At 55.2% G+C, this 19,821-nt stretch overlaps 2 protein-coding genes across 2 annotated transcripts in view; one reads left to right on the forward strand and one right to left on the reverse strand.

The window, feature by feature from the left end:
* Positions 1–5,268: 5,268 nt before the first annotated feature.
* On the reverse strand, positions 5,269–13,439 carry VOLCADRAFT_92065 (uncharacterized protein; the record flags this gene model as incomplete). Its single annotated transcript, XM_002951545.1, has 11 exons — positions 5,269–6,401; positions 6,588–7,353; positions 7,796–7,885; positions 8,807–8,878; positions 9,589–9,723; positions 10,060–10,188; positions 10,649–11,045; positions 11,412–11,551; positions 12,608–12,664; positions 12,992–13,064; positions 13,381–13,439. 11 exons carry the CDS (start codon positions 13,437–13,439, stop codon positions 5,269–5,271), a joined length of 3,051 nt encoding a protein of 1,016 aa, XP_002951591.1.
* Positions 13,440–15,295: 1,856 nt separating this feature from the next.
* VOLCADRAFT_92066 (uncharacterized protein) overlaps positions 15,296–19,821 on the forward strand; it is a gene marked incomplete at both ends in the record, with an annotated part of 5,544 nt that continues 1,018 nt past the window's right edge. Inside the window, 5 exons of the mRNA XM_002951458.1 lie at positions 15,296–15,315; positions 15,651–15,752; positions 15,920–16,092; positions 18,632–18,788; positions 18,963–19,075. Of these exons, the coding sequence (XP_002951504.1) occupies positions 15,296–15,315; positions 15,651–15,752; positions 15,920–16,092; positions 18,632–18,788; positions 18,963–19,075 (565 nt within the window). The remainder of the gene's footprint in view (positions 15,316–15,650; positions 15,753–15,919; positions 16,093–18,631; positions 18,789–18,962; positions 19,076–19,821) is intronic.

Consider the following 19,821-nt stretch of genomic DNA (forward strand, 5'->3'; position numbering starts at 1 on the left):
GCAGAAGTGTTGCTTGCCGCCGGCATTCGGGGACGTGGCTGGCCAGTGGTCTCGTACGTAGGTAGTACGGCCGGAGGGCATGTAGCTGGAAGCAAGAGCGGTAAGGGCATGTAGTAAAGGAAGGAAAGTAACAATGACCCGCAGGACGTGACAAATGCCCATGACTGCGGGACGTAGGTAGTTAGGTAGTTGGTCAGTCAGTTAGTTAGTTGCTTGCTTGGATAGCTAATGCATTTGTGCTGAGTATCGAGATGCCGTGCATTGGTGCGCGATTGAAGCATTGTAGAGGTTAAGGACAGCCGCCTATCCTGTAGCAGAAGGGCGGGTCTTTAGGAGACACTAGGCCAACGTACTTGTCTTTGGTTGTTATGATCGGCTTTCGGAAAAGGCCGTTCAATCAGTAGAAGCTGGACTTTCAATGGATCTTGGCTGCAAACGTAACAGCGAATGGCGTGGATGCATCCATGCAGCGTTTTGCAGAGTCTTGCAGCGTGCGGGCTACGACGTACGCTACGCCGTGGATCTAGTCTCGTACGTAATCCTGCTCGTGTTATAATGCTCGTAGTTTGAGGTTTAGTTAGTTGAGTAGGAAGGCAGGTAGCTACACGTATTTAGGTTCTTGGAGGTGGCGAGTTGGTAAGAAGCTTGCTTGTCGCCAGCTAGCCGTGCATACCATAGACTTGGATTTGTTTGCAATTCGGATATACCTTGGATGGCATGTATGCATACATCCCATTTTGCGTGCTGCCTGTCGTAGCTAGACGTAGCTAGATCAACCGATTGAAGAATTCAATCTCCTACAGCCAGAAGTGTGTATGTGTTTGTAGGTGCGGGGTCCTCCAATTGTAATAGGTAAAATCGCACAGCAACCCCAAGTGTCCAGCAGGGTTCGTTAGCGGCTTAGCGCCCGCTTATTAATCGGCCGTGATCATTTTCTTTCTTTACTTTTGCTTTCGTGGATTTTCGTTTTTCCTCTATTTTGCTTGCGATGAGCAGGAACGGGCGCAATTGCAGCATATGCCCTTGCTGCACTTAACTCGTTTTCCCAAACACCGGCGGCACTTTTGTTCGTTTGCTGTATTGCCTGCACGCATTCTTGTCGTCCTAGCTAATTCACTTCTTGCGTTCTTGCTTGCAAGTCTGTCGCCGGGTTCTATTATCATACCATTGCGTGTTTGCACGTGATTGCATGTCGATGTTATTGTCCTGCCGCCTTAGACAATCCTTTGAGAGGCGTGCTTCTTCTCTGCTGCTTAATTTTCATGCTATTAATGCATTATGGCCGGACATTTACGCGTGCGTGCGTGCGCGCGGTACGTTTTCGTAACTGAAGTACGGTAGTGTACGGTGGCTGCCGTACGGTAGCTACTGTCCTACCGAAATTTTGACCTGGTTTGGCCGCTCTCGCTCTGTCCGGCCCTGTGTGCTCTGGGTAATGCAGCTGGAGACAGTTTTGTGGCCCTTGCCTCATCATCTCCGTGTCATGATTGGATCAACTACGAGGCAGAGAGCTTGCGTTATGGAAAAGATGCTGCCTCCTTACGTGCGTTCACAAATCGTGCGTGCCTTGCTCTGCAGCAGTGATACCATTGCTAGCTTTCGTATGCGTGCTTCCACCTGTCCGTTGGTTGCTTCAGGCTATTAGCTTTAGGATAGTAGCGTTTAGCTAGATGGATTCCAACCACACATCGGGCCGTGACTTTGGATGCGCAGTTGCTCCCTTTTTACTCCTTGATAGCTGGTGCGGTGCGGTGCGGTGTCGTGCCCCTTGGTTCTTGCTTTACGCGCTGGAGACCCTCGCTGGCCGGCTGTAAGCGGCGGGGACTGCTCGTTCTCTGCAGGTTTTTCATGTGCGCGCAGTGAATACAGCACCACGTATAACATGTATGGGCGACTGAGCACATCGTGCATGCGTGTAATGCAGTACCTGGGCACCGCAAGTTTTACCAAGCTTGCGCGTTTCCGCCAGCCGCTAGAAGCGTCACATATTCCTGTCTTTCTTGTGGAGGCCTTGCTTGCTTACTTCAGCTTGGACTGACACATTAACCTAGATCGCTACCATAGCGTATTATAATCTCTACATCAAACCGCAAGCGCCTTATTAAGTCGCACAATAGCACAGCAGACTTACGGCACTATCTGTTTATCTTAATGCGTAACCGTGCATGTCGTGCATCCACATCGATTATACTTTACACGTACCGAAACAAGGTGAACGGGGCCAGCATGAGCGGAACAATTACCAGGCTGTGCCAGGGGACTCTCACACGGCCCGCAGAAGCTGTGCCTGCTGCCCAACCCAGCCTTGCCAACTGCAGGACAGATTACCCACCAGTGGACTCGTATTCCATCAACGTTACCCTCGTTACATAGGAGGCCCATCAACGCTTTGTATATTAATGGGCACCGCAATGCTAAGCTGGCACCACATTCCTGAGGTTTCCACGGATTCCCGGATGTCGAAAATGGTACAGTACGGTATACCGGGGCAGCATACAGGCGTGCACGCCTGGCCTGTCGCAAAAGCTGGTCACACTGCTAACCAACCTTTCGCTGGAAATGGATTTTGACGAACACAGATCCCAGCCCCAACTAAACCCTAACGAGGGAACCGAACGTTAAGGCAGACCCGGCCCACGGCGGCGGCTGAACGGTTCCTGGCCGTTGCGGCCTGGCCCCAGCCCAGCCTGCGCACATTGCCCTCCACATATACAGATACCGCACTAGCTTCTCTCAAAAGCTCCCCTAAAACCAACGCAAAGAGTCCAAAAGAATCTCCTTGGACTTGCCCAGAGCAACCCAACAATCCCTCCTACGAAAGCCGACCAATGAAGCGGAGGGGGGAAGCCGACCAATGCAATGCGTTTTAGTCCGGCCCTCCAGCCCTTCCACGATCAGGTCAACTGTACAGAACATATTTCTGTCTGCTTCTGCTCCAGGGCGTAATGCCTGGGCCTTGATTTTGAGCTCCTGGCAGCGAACAACAGCGAAATTGTCTGAACCGTCTCCGTCTCCAAAATGACAACTCGCTTTGGGGAAGCTTCAACCACAAACACGCCTACGGCGCGCCCTTGAGCGCACATTCAATTGAGAGCACACACACAGCCCTCCTTCCCTCACCACCATCGCATGCAAGTGATATGCCCCAACTCACTCCAAGCCACACGCTCCCACCGTCCCCTCATCCACCCACACGCACATACCACTGTGACGTCCACAATGGGGCAAAACTCCCCTCTGGAAATGAGGCAATGATGTAAAAAATGACCTGCACAGGGTTTATGTACAAGCACCCGTATGGACACTGCACGCGATATTTGCAGCCGCCGCGAACGAAATCGAACCCGGGAGGAAAAATCCATGCGTGCGTGCGTGTGCCTAATATTCCGGCGTGCAGCCAAAGCCGCGACAGGGTTCAGAACTGACGCGCATCTTTGCCGCGCATGGTGTGCGTTCCCCCTTCGCCGAAAAACACGGACGCGGGGCTACATGCCGGACGGCGTGCGGGAGTCTTCCCAGTCAGGATGGAGGAAATGGCTCCTCCCAAGAATGTATTATGCAAGCAGACACAAGCAAACCCTTTAGTAGAACCGTATTGACACTCACGATTAACCGCTACCTTCATCGCTGTTGCAGCCCACGATTTGGCGTTCAAATTTCCCTCGTGCATATGACCTGCCTGAGCCCCTGAGCGGATTCTAAACTGATCTGGTTCACTGACGACGCCCTGAGACTCACATAACGCGTCGCAAAGGAAAACTTCTAGAAACCATCAAAACGACTGCAAAATCCATTTTCCTTACGTCTCCGCCTGTCCTTAGTATGCTGCTATCTGCGACTGCTGCAGCCTATAAACTAAAGTCTATAAACCAAATTGTACGCGCTTCTGCGCGTAGTGCATATGGAGGTCTCCAATCCATGCGCCCAGACTACCACAACGTCATAATGCGACAGTGGTGCCCCCAAATGTGGAGGCGACATGCCAGAGGCCCTCAAGTGATCTGTCCCAGGCTGATATGGCCCAGAAGCACACAGGGTATGCAGGAGCTACTGGTTGCTGCTCAGCCAGTTGGGCCAATCGATAACTGGACGCACACAACCACACAACCACACACACATACAGACGTGGGGATGCTCCCATCCTGTAAGCTAGCTAGTGCAGTAGCACTCCTCATGTGCCTCCTCAGGTTTACCATGGTGACCCGCTGTGCGACCAGAAGCGGGTGTTCGCTGCCCGGAGAATGAAGCTGCCGCGGACGAGGAGGAGCGACACACACCCTAAGGAAAAGCAGGAAAGCAGCTCCGGAGCTCTCTGCCCTCGGATTGCGATGCAGAGGACGCGGCCCAGGGTGGACGGATACAGCGGTCGAAATGGTGCGCTGTCTAACATTGTTGTCTACGGCGGTGCGGTGTGGTCTAGTCAGTTCACGTTATGACGCCTCTGTCCACAAACAACTGACCAGCAGTGGGCAGTGAGGGGCGGATGAGGGCGACGACGAGCCTGGCTTGGCTATCCATAGTGCGATCATGGGCCGCTCCATGGGCCGACAAAAGACGCGTCACGTCGTCCACCGCTCATTGCCAGCTGTCATGTCCTGTCCATGTACTCAACCCTTTATAGTGCGCCACGCGGGCACCGCAGACTACCCGCCACCAACCAAAACACTCCCACAACGTGTGACACGTCCTCACACCATCCCTCAGCTAGTTAGACTGTAACTGGTTCGCAACCACCATGACCACGGCGACGACCACCACCATTCACACCCTGTTACCCACATTCCCCCCGACATCAACTTGTCACTATCCAACCAAACCTGGCGCCCGGGGTATGGCGCCCCAGGTTCCTGAACCTACACAGCAGCCTTCCCTCCCTGAGGCTCTGTAGCTCTGAAGTACAACGTCTGAAGTACAACGTCTGAAGTACAACGTCTGAAGTACAACGTCTGAAGTACAACGCATCCACCGTCCCTCTGGATCGTTTGCGTCTCCTTTGGAGTCTCTTGAGGATAAGCGCCGCCACACAACCGGAGGCACATCGTTGACTGCCATGGCAACCCGTTGTATTGGAAAGCATCTGTCCGGCCTAGCCCGGCTTAATCGCACCTTATTGTAAGCCTAAGATGAAAAAAGGCGGACAGTGGAGTCACATGCGGTGCACGCACTGCTGCGTCCTTTGGCAGCTATGACGCGTACATGCGCGGCCTGAAGCTGCTTGCCAGGGACTGAAGCCAGGGTTGGCTCCTTTCCCTCATCGCACCTTTTCCCTCAGCCGTAGCCGCCACCCATGCTGCCAAACACACCTCCAACAGACCCTGACGCCTGCCAGCTAGGCTTCCCACCTCCTGCACCGCTGCCGCCGCCGCTGCTCGCATTGGGGCCTTTCGCAAGGCTGGCATCGAGGTTGTCCAGTTGCATCGCGAGGAGGTTGTCCAGGTCCATGGCAGGCCCGTGGGCAGCAGTAGCAGCAGAAGCCGGATGCGGTGCAGCGCCTCGCATGCCCATAACCATGCCCATGCCGTTGCCATGGCCCATCCGCGCCATTCCAACTGACCTCCCAAAGCTGCTGTTCGGCTGAAATCCTCCTCCGGAGGTGTTGGGAGTAAAAACGGCAGTTGTGGTTGAGATTGTAGCCACGGCCGTGACGCCGCCATTGCTCAGCTGCTGGATGGCGCTTGAAGGCTGCTGGGTCGCCGGATACTGCACCTGATGCTGCTGCGGCGGCGGAAATGGCGGAGAGAATGCCCTAGGTGGCGCATCCACAGGTCGCGCGCTGGCGGTAGGTGCGCTGGCGGTAGGCGCGGCGACGTTGATGGCGGCGAAGCGGCTGGTGGCCAGGGTGGGTCCGGCTGCTGTCGCCACCGCCGCCGTCGGCCCTATCGCCATCGGAGGCGGCGCACCGCCTCCCGTCGGAAGCGGTGTCAAAAGATCATATACTGGAAACTCTGACGTCATTATCACGGAGTCAGCTACCCCCAGACGCGTCGGGCCGGTAACGTAGGTGGCCCTCCCGCTTGTGCCCATACCCATACCCTGCGAAGACGACGGCGCCGCCACCGCCGTCGCCTCATCCGTCGAGGCTGGGGTTCCAAACCCCGGCAGGCAGCCGGCGGCCGTGCTCAAATAAGCCAAGCCCGTCGTAGGCACCGCACTATCAGACGTGAGCTGAGCAGCGGGTACGGCTTGGGGGCCGGCGCCAGCGCCAGGGCCGCCAACAACCGGTGGTGCGCTCGACACCAGCAGTCGGTGTGGTTCCTGCTGCTGCTGCCGCTCCTCAGCCTGCGGATGTTTATGTGGATGTGGATGGCAGCCTCCTTCCGTTCGTTCCAAAAAGTCCATCACTCCCACATTCAGGTCGAGCAAGTCCCATAGCGCTAGGCTGCTTCCGGCACCCGGGCCACCTGCACACACAGGAAGCAAAGGCGGCAAGATGAAAGGAACGGAAGCAGGTACGAACGTAGCAGGAAAGAACGTTAAGGCGGGAAAGCTGAGGGGCAAGGACTGGCAATGGTAACAGTCTCCTAGAGGCCCATAAACACATACACGCACAAACAGGAAAGTATTCGCCGCATCCGACGCCAACACACCTCCAGCGCCTCCGCGCAAATCCGTGCCCTCGCCACCGCTCTCCATGTCCTCGCCATCTTGCTCGATTTCATCGCTATCCAGCTGTAGCAAGTCCGTCGTTGAAGACAGCAAGCCAATCCCCTCCTGGCCCGATGGGGCCACAGCACTGGCTGCACCCGCTGCTCCGAAGCCTGCACCTACCGCGAGACCAGATGCCGGCGGCGGCGGCAAGGGTTGCGGCGGCGGCGGCGGCAGCAGCCGCACCGCCGTCCCGCCAGCGGCACTCTTTCCGGCGGCCGCGGCGGCGGCGGCGGCAGGCGCCACCGCCCAGGGAGCTTCAGCCGTCTGCCCCAGCCTGGACGGCACGAAACTCTGTTGTGGCTGCTGGCCCATCCATTGCCCTTCCTGCAGCATCCCCTGCCGCCGCAACATCCCTAGATTGGATGTCCCAGCGCTAGTTGGCGGGGTCACTGACGGGGCAGGAGAGGGCCAGGCGGGCGGCGCATCACCGAAGCCGCCACCCGAGGAGGCCACATCCACAACCGGGGACAAGGAAACTCCCCTCGAGGCAGAAGCGGAGGCGGAATCCAAGTTGAAGGGAGGAATGGAGTTGCCGGGGAGCGGCGGCGGCGGGGAGCACAGCAACGGTGCGCCGCCGGCCGCGCCGCTAGGCTGCTTAGCCGAGGCTGAGCCTGACTGAGGCGCCTGCGGGCCTGAGGCTGTCACGATGGCCACACCGTCCTCCGGAGGCCAGGGGCCGTTGGCAGCCCAGGCCTTGTCTGCGTACTGTTGATGAAGACACACGGAAGCGGAAAACCATGTAAATGTAGTTAGTGCCCGTTAGATTTTCCCGGGGGGAGTGGGAAAAGGGCTATCAAGTTTGGCAGATGCCAAGGGTCAGGACTGCCAGGTGGAGAGGTAGACCGATAGACGAATGAACAGCAAAAGGGGATTACGAATTAGCAAACTAAAGGCGGCTCTGCTGAAATTGGGTCAGATCTTGGGTCAGGCTGCAATGGCCTAGCGTAGTGTGGTCGGCTGATAAAGGAGGAGGAGGAGGAGGAGCGAAATGGGAGGGGAAACCGAATCCTGGCTAGGCTTAGGTTGCCACCGTCCGTGATGACGGATGGGTCCCCGTGCACAATCCCCCTGCCCACTCCCACCCGCAGGGTCCTCACCCTTTACGGTCCTTTTCATGATGGCCACTGAAGAAAAAAACTGAACGCACCTTGAGCCGAATGAAGCGCTCCAGGTCGTGGGTGCTGTCGCGATTGGGCCGTGTGGCGGAATCCAACCTGGCCTCAAAATACGCGTTCGCCTGCGGGCCATGATGGGCTTTAAATGAGTGTTTTGAAATTGGTTTTCAAGGCAACAGCCGTCGCGGCTGAGGCACTGGTGGTTGTGGATGTGGCAGCGGCGGGAACGGCCGTGGCGGCAAGTGTGATGGCGATGATGGCGCCTTTCCTCTCTTTCCTCTACCGCGGGCGCAAAAGCCGCTGCCAAGTGCGCAACTTTGAGCGATCAATTGGCAACACATAACGCTATGAGCGCTATGGGACGGAATCAACAATAAAGCACGTCCCGTAGGCCGTAGCGCATATGACTGGCCGAGGGACCGAAGGGAGCGTTCCCCGCCCGAATTCACCAAGCCCCGAAGCAGCCGCAGCTAGGCAGCCAGCCCCGTCCCACATCACATCATGATCGAGACAGCCCGCAGACCAACAAAGCCAGGACAGGCGGCTGTTGATCAGAACAGAGACGTAGCGACCAGCACCGCCACATGTTAGCACGCACATGTAAGCCAGCACAGACGAACACAGGCCCTTGCCGATCTGTAACAAAACAGTAGCGACAAGCGCAGGTCGACACTTGTCAACACAATTTGCGGATCAGTACACAAACAAGCGCAGAGAAACGTAGACCAAGGCTGAAAGACAAGACCTGTGCAGCATCAAGCAAAGTTTACAGCGAGCCGAGCACCGAGCAGGCCGCCGCCGAAAGGTGGCCCCAGAGTCCAAGGCCTCAAGTTCAAGGCCCCTATGGATTCGACTAGTGATATGGCTTTTTTCCGGACAAGCCATGTACCTATATTGGACGCGCCTATACATTGTACAGTAACGCCCGTGGAGTTCACACGCGCACGCACGCCCTGTGGCCGCAACCACTCGTGCGGAGGCAGCAGTACTCTTCTTCCCCATTACACTTGCATGCATACACGCCCATAATGTTCCCTTCTTACCCGGCGGTTTCCCAGGCGAGCCATCATATCCACCTGCTCCGGCAGCCAGGTGTCCAAAGTGGTGGAGCGGACCTGGTCCACGGGGAGAGACAGGGGGGGGGGCCGCGGCGGCCAACACAGGGAGCAGCACACACAGGACGCAGGACGTAGAGTGGGATGAACACACAGGAGGGCGTGGGTGTGGGGGTAAAAGACGAACCACTGGCGAATGAAGCAGATACCAGAGATAAGACGGATAGTCCAGGAGAAGAGGAATGCTTTTGCAGGGATATTTACTGACCAGTGATGGCGTAGGAAAGCGGCCACTGCGCATGGAGAAGTCGTAGTTCTTCCCTAGAGTAGCAGTTCCGTAACCAGCAACATACCAAAAGGAGAGCAGGCATGGAGTGCCGACGGTGACCCTTCTCCCCCCCCCCACACACACACATACGTACTAGCACCGTCCCCAGCCGCGGCGCGATCCCTTCTGTTCCGCAGTCAGATCCATGCTCCACGAGCCTGTGGATAATTTATTTGTCCTTGCTTAAGCCTCGGCCCCAGTCCCCGCCACCCATTCCATGTAAAGTCGAAGCAGTCAACAGCCACCACGCCACCGCCCCGTTATTTACCCAGCTCCACTGACTCAACGATTCTGGAAAAAACTCTCCAAGCTTCAAATTTTTAGTTTTGCACGGACACAAGCTCCCATGCGTCTCCCCAGGCAACAACTTCCCAGACTTCCATTACTGATTTAGGTGGACCTTCACACACTAGGAGGAAGCACACCCAGATGTCCCACCCACCTTTGAGATGTGCACGCCCAGGCCGCGATGTATCCCCGCGCAGCGCATGCAGATGAAGACCCCCAGGTTGATGGAAGCCCAAGTGGGTCGGGCCGCAGCGGCAGCTGACGCACAGTCCGCGCATGTGGTGTTGTCCTGTTCGAAACGGTCCAGCCATAGGAGAGAACAAATTTGTTGAGTTTGTGATATGAATCAGCTGTGCACGAGCGCATGAGTGAAGACGGCCCCACAGCCCACGATCGGCCGGAGAGGGCGTGGCGTGAGTAGGGTGATGAAAGAAGGCCGGACGGGCAACGCGGAGACGGAAGGGCGATGAACAAAACATAGGATTTTTATCCCTTCTCAGGGTGCATCTCCTCCCGGGTTTTGTCCCGTAGTAAGCAGCTACACAAGACGGAACCCGGTGGGAAACCCCAAAAGGCGTAAAGGGTACCGCAACAGTATTTGGGGTGCTCTGCTCCTACATCCTACCTTGAGCAAGACCAGCTGCCGCAGCTGCTCCAACTGCCGCTTGTTCTGCTCGAACGTGACGCCCTTGGTCTCCCCCGCATTACGGAGGGAGGACGACAGCTGCTGACCCAGCCGAGTAGCGGAGGAAGCCTTCAAGGTGGGGACGGGACAGCAGAGGGTGTCATTCTGGTCTGACGGGGCTCGTATGGATTTGGTTTGGTTTGAAAGAGGATGCGGAGTGCGCAGAAATGGCTGTGATGGAGGACCTCGTTATATATCAATACGCAAGCGCCAACAGGGGGTTGCAGCGGGGGGCAGCGCCGTCACCGCAGCCAGCTGTGCACTCACAAGCCATCCAAGAAGCTGCATTGGCCAGGTCACAACGTGCGAAACCGCGCAAAAAAGCTGTGTGCGTGACTTTGGCACGGCATAGACCGAGCGCAATGACGACAAGTCCTTGAAGCTGTGCAAGTCCCTGGCTGTGGAATGAAGCTGTGGAGGTCCCTTGCAATTTGCGTGTGCTGTCCCATACGCGTTGAGCGTCCTTCTCGCTTTCACCCTGCCGAACAAGACACCTATCAGTACCTCCTAAGTCCTAGCCAGCCCCCACCTGTCTTACGAGGAGCATTGACGGCGGTCTGTACGTCGAAGGCGACGCCGGACATTCCCCAGGCGGACTCCCGGGCGGCCCCAAGGACGCCATGGGAGTGGTAGCCGGGCAACCGACAGCGGTCCCCTCCCTGCTGCTCCCGTCACCGGCCGCATCCCAGAGCGCCAACGCTGGCGCAGGCGTCAAGGGCCCGCCCGGGGAAGAGTCCGTGCTCGTCGTTCCTGCAAAGGGTGCGCCGCTGTAGCCGCCGCCGCCGCCCTTCGCCGCCGCTGCAGCGGCCATGGCTTCCTCCCTGGAGTAGCCAGCAAACTTCATGTTGCCCGCTCGCGCCGCAAACTCCGCCCGCTTTTTTTCAAGTGTCTCGGAGTCCAGGATCATAGCCTTAACCGCCTCGGCCCTGTGGTGAGAGGATAAGAATGGAAAGCAAGGTAAACGTTGAAGGGAAGGGCGACAGCAGATGATGATGATGAGGAGGAGGAGTGGTGCGGACATGCAAACTTTTAAAGCCAGCTTTCCCGTGTACCCCGTGATACATGAGCTTTGCTGCTCACACCTTTCCTTGCAAAGCGAAGTTGTTTGCCTGTAGCCCGTAAAAAATCTTTTGGGGAGCAGTGTGCGCCAGTCAATTGTAACAATGTGCTTATGACCTTACGACTGCTTCGTAACCTCAACATAAACACGCATTCATACGCACATATAAGACCGCCGAGCAGACACCATAAACGGGTGAACCCAGCCAACTGCCCCCTGCTGTCTTCCCTACCTCTTCCGGACATTCATTCCGTGATCCTTCCCGTCCGGTCCCACAAAAGCAAAGTTCTGCAGAGCTCCCAGCGGCACGACAAGCTCCTGGGCCGCATTACAACAATGCTGACTACCCCTCTGAAGCAGGTAGTCCAACACCTGGAGAGCCTGGATGGGTTTTGCATATGTGGGTTATGCATATGTGGGTGATGCAGATATGGGTGATGCAGATATGTATGGTTCATGCAGATAACTGTGTTGCGGAGATATGGTTCATGCAGATATATGTTAGGCAGGTGGCTGGCAGAAGTTAAGGCCTGACTTCTGCTCCCGGAGGTTCCGGGTTCAAATCCGCCTGCCAACCCTTCGGTGTGTGAGGGGTGTTGATATGGGAGGTGGCTCCCCAACTTGTGGACGGTGTAGGACGTGATTATAGCAATTTGCGAGCTGACCAGGAACTAAGTTGTGGCGCCGTTGATCCGCTAGATTTGGTTGGATGCTGGTGGTGAGTTGCTGAACCCAACGAATACATTCTGAAGTCGGATGTGGTGAACGGATTAGGGTGCCCCTCTAGCAGGGGAGACCAGGGAACTGCCTCGGGAAAGGGGGCCGCTGGTAAAGCTTAACCACCCTGTAACAACATCATATGTTTTATACAGATATGGTTAATGCAGAAGGGGTGCTCGTTGGCAAAAGTCAAGCGAGGCAACTGCCCCGACGCCCAAAGCACCAGCTGCTGGAGTCCCGAGCTATACGATGCAACTGGTCACTCATTCCGGACGCTTGCAGACATGCAGGGGGTTCAGTCCCAGCCGGGAAGGAAAATATGGGAAGGAGTGGGCGTTAAGTGGAGGGACTCCGACAAGGAGGGGTGGTCGGGTAATACGCGAAGGCAGTAGGGTGAAAGGTTGTTGGTGTGTTACATTCGACGAGCGTAAAACGAGGCCTTGGAAGGGCAGGAGAGCAAAGCGAGGCGATCTCCCGGAAGAGGCCTTCGGTGGCCTCTCATCATTGCCTTGGGCCTTAAACCCTGAGATACACAGGTGATAAGAACTGTTGTGCGGCAAGAACGAGTTGGAGAAGGGCCGGATTGGTGGAACGGGATGCGGATCCCCAAACGTTATTACCTAGCAACACGATCTGCCTATCACAGACGCACAGAGAGCGCCTGCACGTTCGCATGCGTTCCTGCTTTGACAGCTCCTAGGAGTATACCTTGTACACGCACAGCCACTTGTGCTCGGGGCTCCGAATGCGGTACTCAAGTACAGCCTGCGCATGCGTGAGGGGGGGGGGAGAAAGTTGAGAGAGTAGCACCGCGGACGCTGGGCGGGCAGCGGAGGATGGTGCCAGTGTAGGAGGAAGCGCAACACGCCACATGAGGGGTGACTGATGAAACGCGCCGAGGTAGGGATATGCACTGCATTATCACCCCAGAGTAAGAGGAAGAGGGGAAGAAGGTATTAGCAACGAGCATCTGCAAATGCAGTCGGCGTTGCTAATCTCCCGATGCTGAGAAAGGTTCATCGCAGACCGATGCCGCCGGCTCCCCATGTCATATGTGCCAAGCCAACGATAGATCCTTGAGGCTAGACTCACGAAAATCACTTCGCAGTGTTCTTGGTCCTTCGACAGCTTTGCTAGCTCCGCCAGCATAGTGCCTGACGGTCCCCTGCGGGGAGCCGCACAGGGTTTGGAAATAACCAACCCTGGTACCGCAAAACGCAAGCTTCTACAACTCTTGGGCGTGCGTATGCCGCGCTGCTTAGCAGCCTTGCGCACGTCAACCGCCGTGGACCTGGAAGTTTGGGCTGTTGTTGCACGTACCAAGCCTCATTCCTTGTCGCCGCCCGAGCTTTGCGCTCCACAGCCGAGAAGGGATGTAACCTGCAAAACGCAATTGCTCGTGAGAAATCATGGCATACACGACGAAAAGGCCAGGGATCCCGCCATCGTGTACCCCCCGCATACGAGGCTAAGAGTCTCACCTGCCATTTTTTATTGCGGTGACGTAATCCCGTAGCCAGGAAGCTGCTTCCATAACCATAACTTGGAGCTGAGACTTAGGAGAGCACTCTTCCCTCAACATTGCCCTGCTACGCAAGGCCCCGCGATGCCTCAACTCCAACAACGATTAACATCCTAAATTTAGTTGCATGGCCAGGAGCAACCTTACAATTCTGCAAGCCTTTCGACAGATTGGGATTGGTTAGTTATAGACACCGCACGAATTTATGATTCAGAGAATATTGCTCGCGCTGCCAGTCTCAGCTGTGCTCAATTGCCGCTAATGAATTGTGGCAATGCCTATCCACGTCTGCTCGACTTGTACCAGCGTTCTGACCTTTTGGTTTTCCTTGCTTGTACACTGGTTTCAGTGAAATGATAAGTTACTACGCATTAAGACGATTGCCTAACCTTATCGGATTTCGTACGGACCAAGCGGAGGTAAGCAGCACGAGCCTGCATGGGCTTCCGTCCATTCCATGCCGTACACTTCCAGTTAAAACACCTAACAGAGATTATTCTGCACCGCGGGGTCCGGGCACTTGCAGATCCATCTGCATCCAAAGTCCACCGCCTTCTAGCCGAGAAGCTGCGAGCTGACGTTATGGCAAGCATTAGGATGAAGTCCGCGATGTGTCGCGAAGGCAACCAGAATCGTAAACTTAGAAACGCCATAAATTAACTACTTCCTACCGCATCAAAACCAAAAAGGGTTGTCACATGTGAAACTCCAAGACGTGGGCTTGGGCAAACACGAGGACCAGGCATGCCTTACCATGTGAGTTCTGTGGTGTCCTTCACGCCGCGCGCCCACACTTTTACTTCCATGACATGCACTGACATGCACTTGCGTTGCCGTGAGCCCTAGCTAATCGGCGGAAACTGGCGAAAGGAAAGTAAGGTGTCCTTTGAACCTGCTTCCTAGTCTTAACTAGCTTGAGCCTCGAAGAGACACGCTTCCTTGAAACTGGAGAAAAGAGCGAAGCCCCCTGTAATCACTACACCCCCATGTGCTGTGGCTTGCGTACGTTGAACCTCGAACCGTATACATGGGGTAGCCAGCCGCCCATCCGGCGAGGAAGTCGTGCAAGGCCCGCGGCGCTCGTAACGGAAGTCCCTGCCGGATCTGATTCATGTGCAAGAACCCCGAACCCTAACCGCGTGTGCAGGAGCCTGGGCCATTGAGCGAGTTGAGGAAATCCCCTTTTCCAGGCTAGCGAGGTTTCAGCATAAATGACGGTTCAACGTTCGTTGACCAGAGCCAAATGGGGAGGGTCATAACAGTTGATGTTGGTGTTGGTGCCTTTGCGGTGAACGTGCGAGTGCGCGAGTGAAGGGCGCGTAGGGCGGAGGAGAAAAGGGCAGAGAGAGGGGGAATGCGGGCAAATCCCACCGCCGCCTTGTTTGCTGTAACGAAGCGCCCGACTGTCCCTGAAAGCACAGAAAGCTGACACGGCGCGCTTTGTAAACACGACGGCTGCGCCGTAAGTGGAACTCGTCCAGCTAGGAAACCATGGTCTTGGTGGACAGCGATGTTTTCAATGACGGAGTTGAAGGGGTCTGCGTGAAGAGATATGCCGCGGCGGCGTTCCCGAAGCCTCTGGGGGTAAACTGCAGTTGCTCTTACTAAGAGTATACCGTCGTGCTTCGGGCTCCGTGAACTGGCTACCATAGCTACCTAAGGCCATTAGGGTTTGGGATCATCACGTCATGCCAGATTTTCCTGGTGCCTCATCACTAGAAGCCGCAAGCAGGGGCGCAGCAGCCATGAAGAGGTCTCCGCTGGTCCGTGTCAACTTCCCTTCTCCCTGATTTCGTAATGGACATGCTAAATAATGCTGTGTTGAAGACAAATAGCGCTTTTGCCTAAGAGCTTCCATTCCACCGTTGATTTCTATGTCTCATCAGCACGCCCAGTGCGCCGGCTTTCAGTCAGGTCCCTGTGCACTCGAACCTTGCCTTTGCTGGACAATAATGTGCAAGAACCATTGACAGGTTGTGTGTTGTACGATGTGGAACAGGATCCAAGCTTCAACAGGCCATCAACAGGCGCATATATAGGCCTGCAGGCGCCCACCAGTTCCTTCCTGCTCATACACTCTGAGTCATGGGTCATGAGATTATACAAGCGTATAATGATTTTATGGGATGTTTGTTCGTTTGATTAGAGATGTCTGAAAGGACGGGGCTTCCGCAGATGGCTGGTTTTGCCTCGACTGATTCCGACAAGGAAATGTCACCTCTTCATCAGGTCAAGTTTCTTCGGATTGGCACTGCGGCAACTGGGATGTCGCCAGCTGCAGCTGACATCCCGGCTGGTAACCAGCCGTGGAGACCCATCAATATTATCCTGGTGAGACGCTAAATCATAGGCGTTTGGCGTTTCTGGTGTGTCAGTCTCCACTAGAGTGCAGCCGGAAGGGTCACTTAGATAAAGAATAGCAGCTTTGCAGTTGATGCCTTGTAAGCGACGATTAGCCCGCGACCTAATCTCTTCCTACCTCCACTACTTGTATGCAGGAAGAGGCTGCGACCATTTTGCTCTTTGGTGTTGTGTGGCGAGGACATTTGTTCACTTCTTAAGGTCAACTGTGACCGCTGTCTATGTATGCCAGGGCAAACAGTCGGTTCGTTCACTCCCGAAGGTGTTTCAGCAGCAGCTGGTTACAACCGCTACCAGAAGGACCCGGAAGGTGGGTGGATCTGGGGCAACAGTGTTCTGCTTAGCCTGTCCTTAGTCCATCTTTACAAAACATAGTGCGGTCACGGAAACGTTTGTCCTTTGCCTCTGCCATGGAAGGATTACCAGGATATAGTGGGGATCAGGGTCCTTTTACGTTGGATCTAGACACGGACAGGCCTATAGTTCAGCCCCCTAGACGTTACTCTCCTATGGAAAAGGAAGTCATAGTGGGAAAAACAGAGGAACTCATCAGGGCGGGTATCGTTGTCGAACACAAGGTTGCCACTGTCTGTGCTGTGCTGTCTGTGCTGTGCTGTACTTTGCTAGTTATAGGCGCCGAAAAAAGATCCCGACACTGGCCTATGGACAGACAACCGCATGGCGCAGGACTACCGGCCTGTTAACAAGCACACGCAGGCTGACTGCTATGGGTTGCACAGGCCGGAGGACATTTTTCATCAGTTTGCTCATGCACGCATATTTTCTAAGCTAGATTTGCGGCAGGGCTTCTTGCAAATTCCCATTTTGCCTGAAGACCAGCCGAAAACTGCCTACTGGGTTGGGAATAAGCTCATGATGTACACACACATGCCTTACACCCTGAAGAACACCTCGGCAAAATTCCAACGAGTAATGGATTACGAGTTGGCTAAGGCAGGGCTAGATGGCTGCGCTCGTGCATACATAGATGGTGTACTTATGTTTAGCGCAACCCCAGATGAACATCTCATACATGTTGCCGCGGTACTAAACACCTGTGAGCTCGCTAACTGCTGACCTCACCCTCTTGTTGAAGAAAGATCAACCGTGCATTTGGGGCCCTGAGCAGGAAGCGGCCTTCACGAGCATCAAGTATGTCTTTTCCAGGGAAGGTCTTATTTTGCACCGTGTAGACTATACCCGCCCGCTGATCCTGCACACTGATTTCTCCAATCATGGAATTGGTGCTGTTCTAGGCCAGCTGGACGATCAGGGAAATGAGTAAATCTGCACGTGCATCAGTCGTTTCCTGAATAAACATGAAAAAAATTGTAGCAGCTACAAGGGAGAGATGCTTGCTGCTGTTTGGGCGGTTCAAATGTTCCGACACCACCTCCTTGGTGGGCCCAAGTTCACTCTTGTCACTGACCATCAACCCCTAACGTACCTCATGAGTGCAGATGGGCTTGCGGGGCAGTATGCACGGTTTGCACTCATCATGCAGGAATACAACCTTGAGGTTGTGCATCACCCGGGTCTTAAGCACCAAAATGCTGACGTGCTCTCAAGGCAACCTGTCCCGTCAACTGTTGACAACACAGGGGCTCGCATGGATCAGCCCTCTCTGCACCTCAGCACTCACTGCATAGTCTGGCCGAAGTTGTGTTTGTTATGCTAAATGTGGCAGTGCAAGGGCAAAAGATGGACTAGTAATGCATGATGGCGGCTGTGTTGCAAGTGAGAAGACCAGAGGCACTGTTTCAGAGCCACACCAGCAACAAAAACAATGACAAGTTGGGTGTCGACTTTCTTGAAACCTCCCTGCATCCATACAGGCTAGTGGCTGTGGCACATATGACAATTTACAGGTGTTGTCACCATGTAACACAGCAAAGGTGTAACCTGGGATGCTCAGATTGGCATTTGCGTCATTACATTGCCCCCCGATGCCCTCGGCCATTATTTCGAGCACAGGAGCTATCCCACCTCGCGCCAGTGCGATGGTTTATCCACTACACCACGAAATCGCCAATTTGTGACATACTGATTACCAGAATCGAACCGCCAACCCGAAGTTGGTTACGGAAGTCGTGACGGGACCGCACGATACCATTATAACACAGCAAAAGTGTAACCCAGGATGCTCAGATTGGCATTTGCATCGTTACACCATGGTAGCTGTGCTTGTTGCAGCAGTGGTAATGCTGTGAACTATGCTTGTCATTAGCACAGGAGGCAGGAAACCGGAATACATGAGGTGTGGTCCCTTCGGTCCCGAGGGTGCCATAGCTCTCGTTTGGGTCCAGACAGGTTCGGGTGCATTCGGGTGCATATTGCAAATGTGTTTTATAAACACAAAAAACATGTAAACATGGAAATATTAAAATGTGAAAACCATCGCAGGATTCGAACCTGCTGCCCAGCAAGTGCTGGCCACCCCTAGGGATGGTTTGTCGTGCTGAGATAGCACACCCGGTTTTATGCCGCGGGAAGGCGTGAGGGAGGTGATGCTGGTTGGCGATTAGGTGCCGGTGCTGGGTGCATGGTGCGCCTCCAGCTGTTGTGCCCACTGGAACTCGTTCCGGTAGTGGCGGCGTGTGTCGGCTGCTGTGGTGTCCAGCAAACACAGTTCGGCGGCTAGGTTGTCGGTCAGCTTGGTGGCACGGTGAAAGGCGGTGATGACACTGCAGTGTTCGGTCGGGGTGGTGTAGAGTGGGTGTAGGAGGTGAATGTCATTGAGGGACTTGAAGCGGGTGAGGAGGATGAAGAGCGTGGCGTGCTTGATCCCTTTTGGTGGCACACTGAGGTCGACGACCCAGCACTCACAGAATGTTCGGCCTTGTACCCAGTGGTCCGTGACAGTGAACCAGTCACCGAGGCCGAAGTTGATGCGCTTGATGGCTTTGGGTGCGGTGCCAGTGTTGGTGGCGGGCATCGGGATGGTCGCAGGCTCCTTGCTGGCACCGGGTCAGAGCACAAAAGTGGCGCCATGATTGGCAAGGTCGTGTGAGCCCTGCAGGATCGTGGTGGGGCTGTGACCATGCATCAGGCATACGAGTACAGTGGCAGGGAGGTACTGTAGCCGCCAGTATGGTCCAGTGCCATCATCTGGTGGTTCCCGCTCGTCTGTTAGGAGGCCACACACTTCAACCTCGTTGTTATGGAACGCGCCAGCTTCAGCACAGGTTGTGTCCAGCAGAATGTAAGGGGTGCCTTCGTAGTACCACATGTCCACCGTGGTGTGATCGAATTTGGCATCCTTGACACGCATGGCAACGGCCTGCTCTACACGGGTGAGTGGAGCCAGTGGGGCTGTGCCAGGGGGCTGGTGTGGTACATGGTCCGTGTTCCAGACCACCAAGTGTATGCCCAGGTGCTGTGCTTGCAGCATCATGAGATGCGTGTTTAGCGCGTGCCTCGGTTCGTTTCGTTGGAGAACGACACGGGGCTTGAGGGGTGTGAGGTCTGCCAAGTTAGGGATGGCGCACACATTCAGCTTGTCGACAAGCTCCCCAATGTGCTCGCGGGTGACTGGGCCACCTGCAAACATGGTGGAGGCTTCGGTGAGGTAGATGCCGGACTGCTGTTTTGTCGCTGCTGACGTGTGAGTAGGAAGACATCCTGGGCGAGGTTGCGGTAGAGGATGAAGCCGTTGTAGGTATGGTTGTGTGTCTGGGGGACTGGGTGTCGGTGCTTGGTGGACGGTGGTGTGTTGTCCTCAGTCGATGCTGCTCATGCCGATTGTTGATGTTGCTGCTCATGCCAATGCCAAATGCTTGATGCTGCTCATGCCAATTTCGTCGATAATGATTGCACCGGAGCCCACATTGCGATGTACCTGCACAGCATGGGTATGGGGTCAGTGTGTAGGGAATGGAATGCTGGTTGACATGGGATGGATTGGTCATGATGTACAGGGTGATGCAAGTGGCAGACAGTAGCATGTGATGCCTTTGGTCAGTCATGGCAGAGAGTCAGTTTTCCACAGCATGCTTACCTGCAAGGCAATGGTGCTGCCACGTTTGGAGTGCCCAGGTCC

This window comes from Volvox carteri (assembly GCF_000143455.1).
Source record: "Volvox carteri f. nagariensis unplaced genomic scaffold VOLCAscaffold_24, whole genome shotgun sequence".
Taxonomy (NCBI): Eukaryota; Viridiplantae; Chlorophyta; class Chlorophyceae; order Chlamydomonadales; family Volvocaceae; genus Volvox; species Volvox carteri.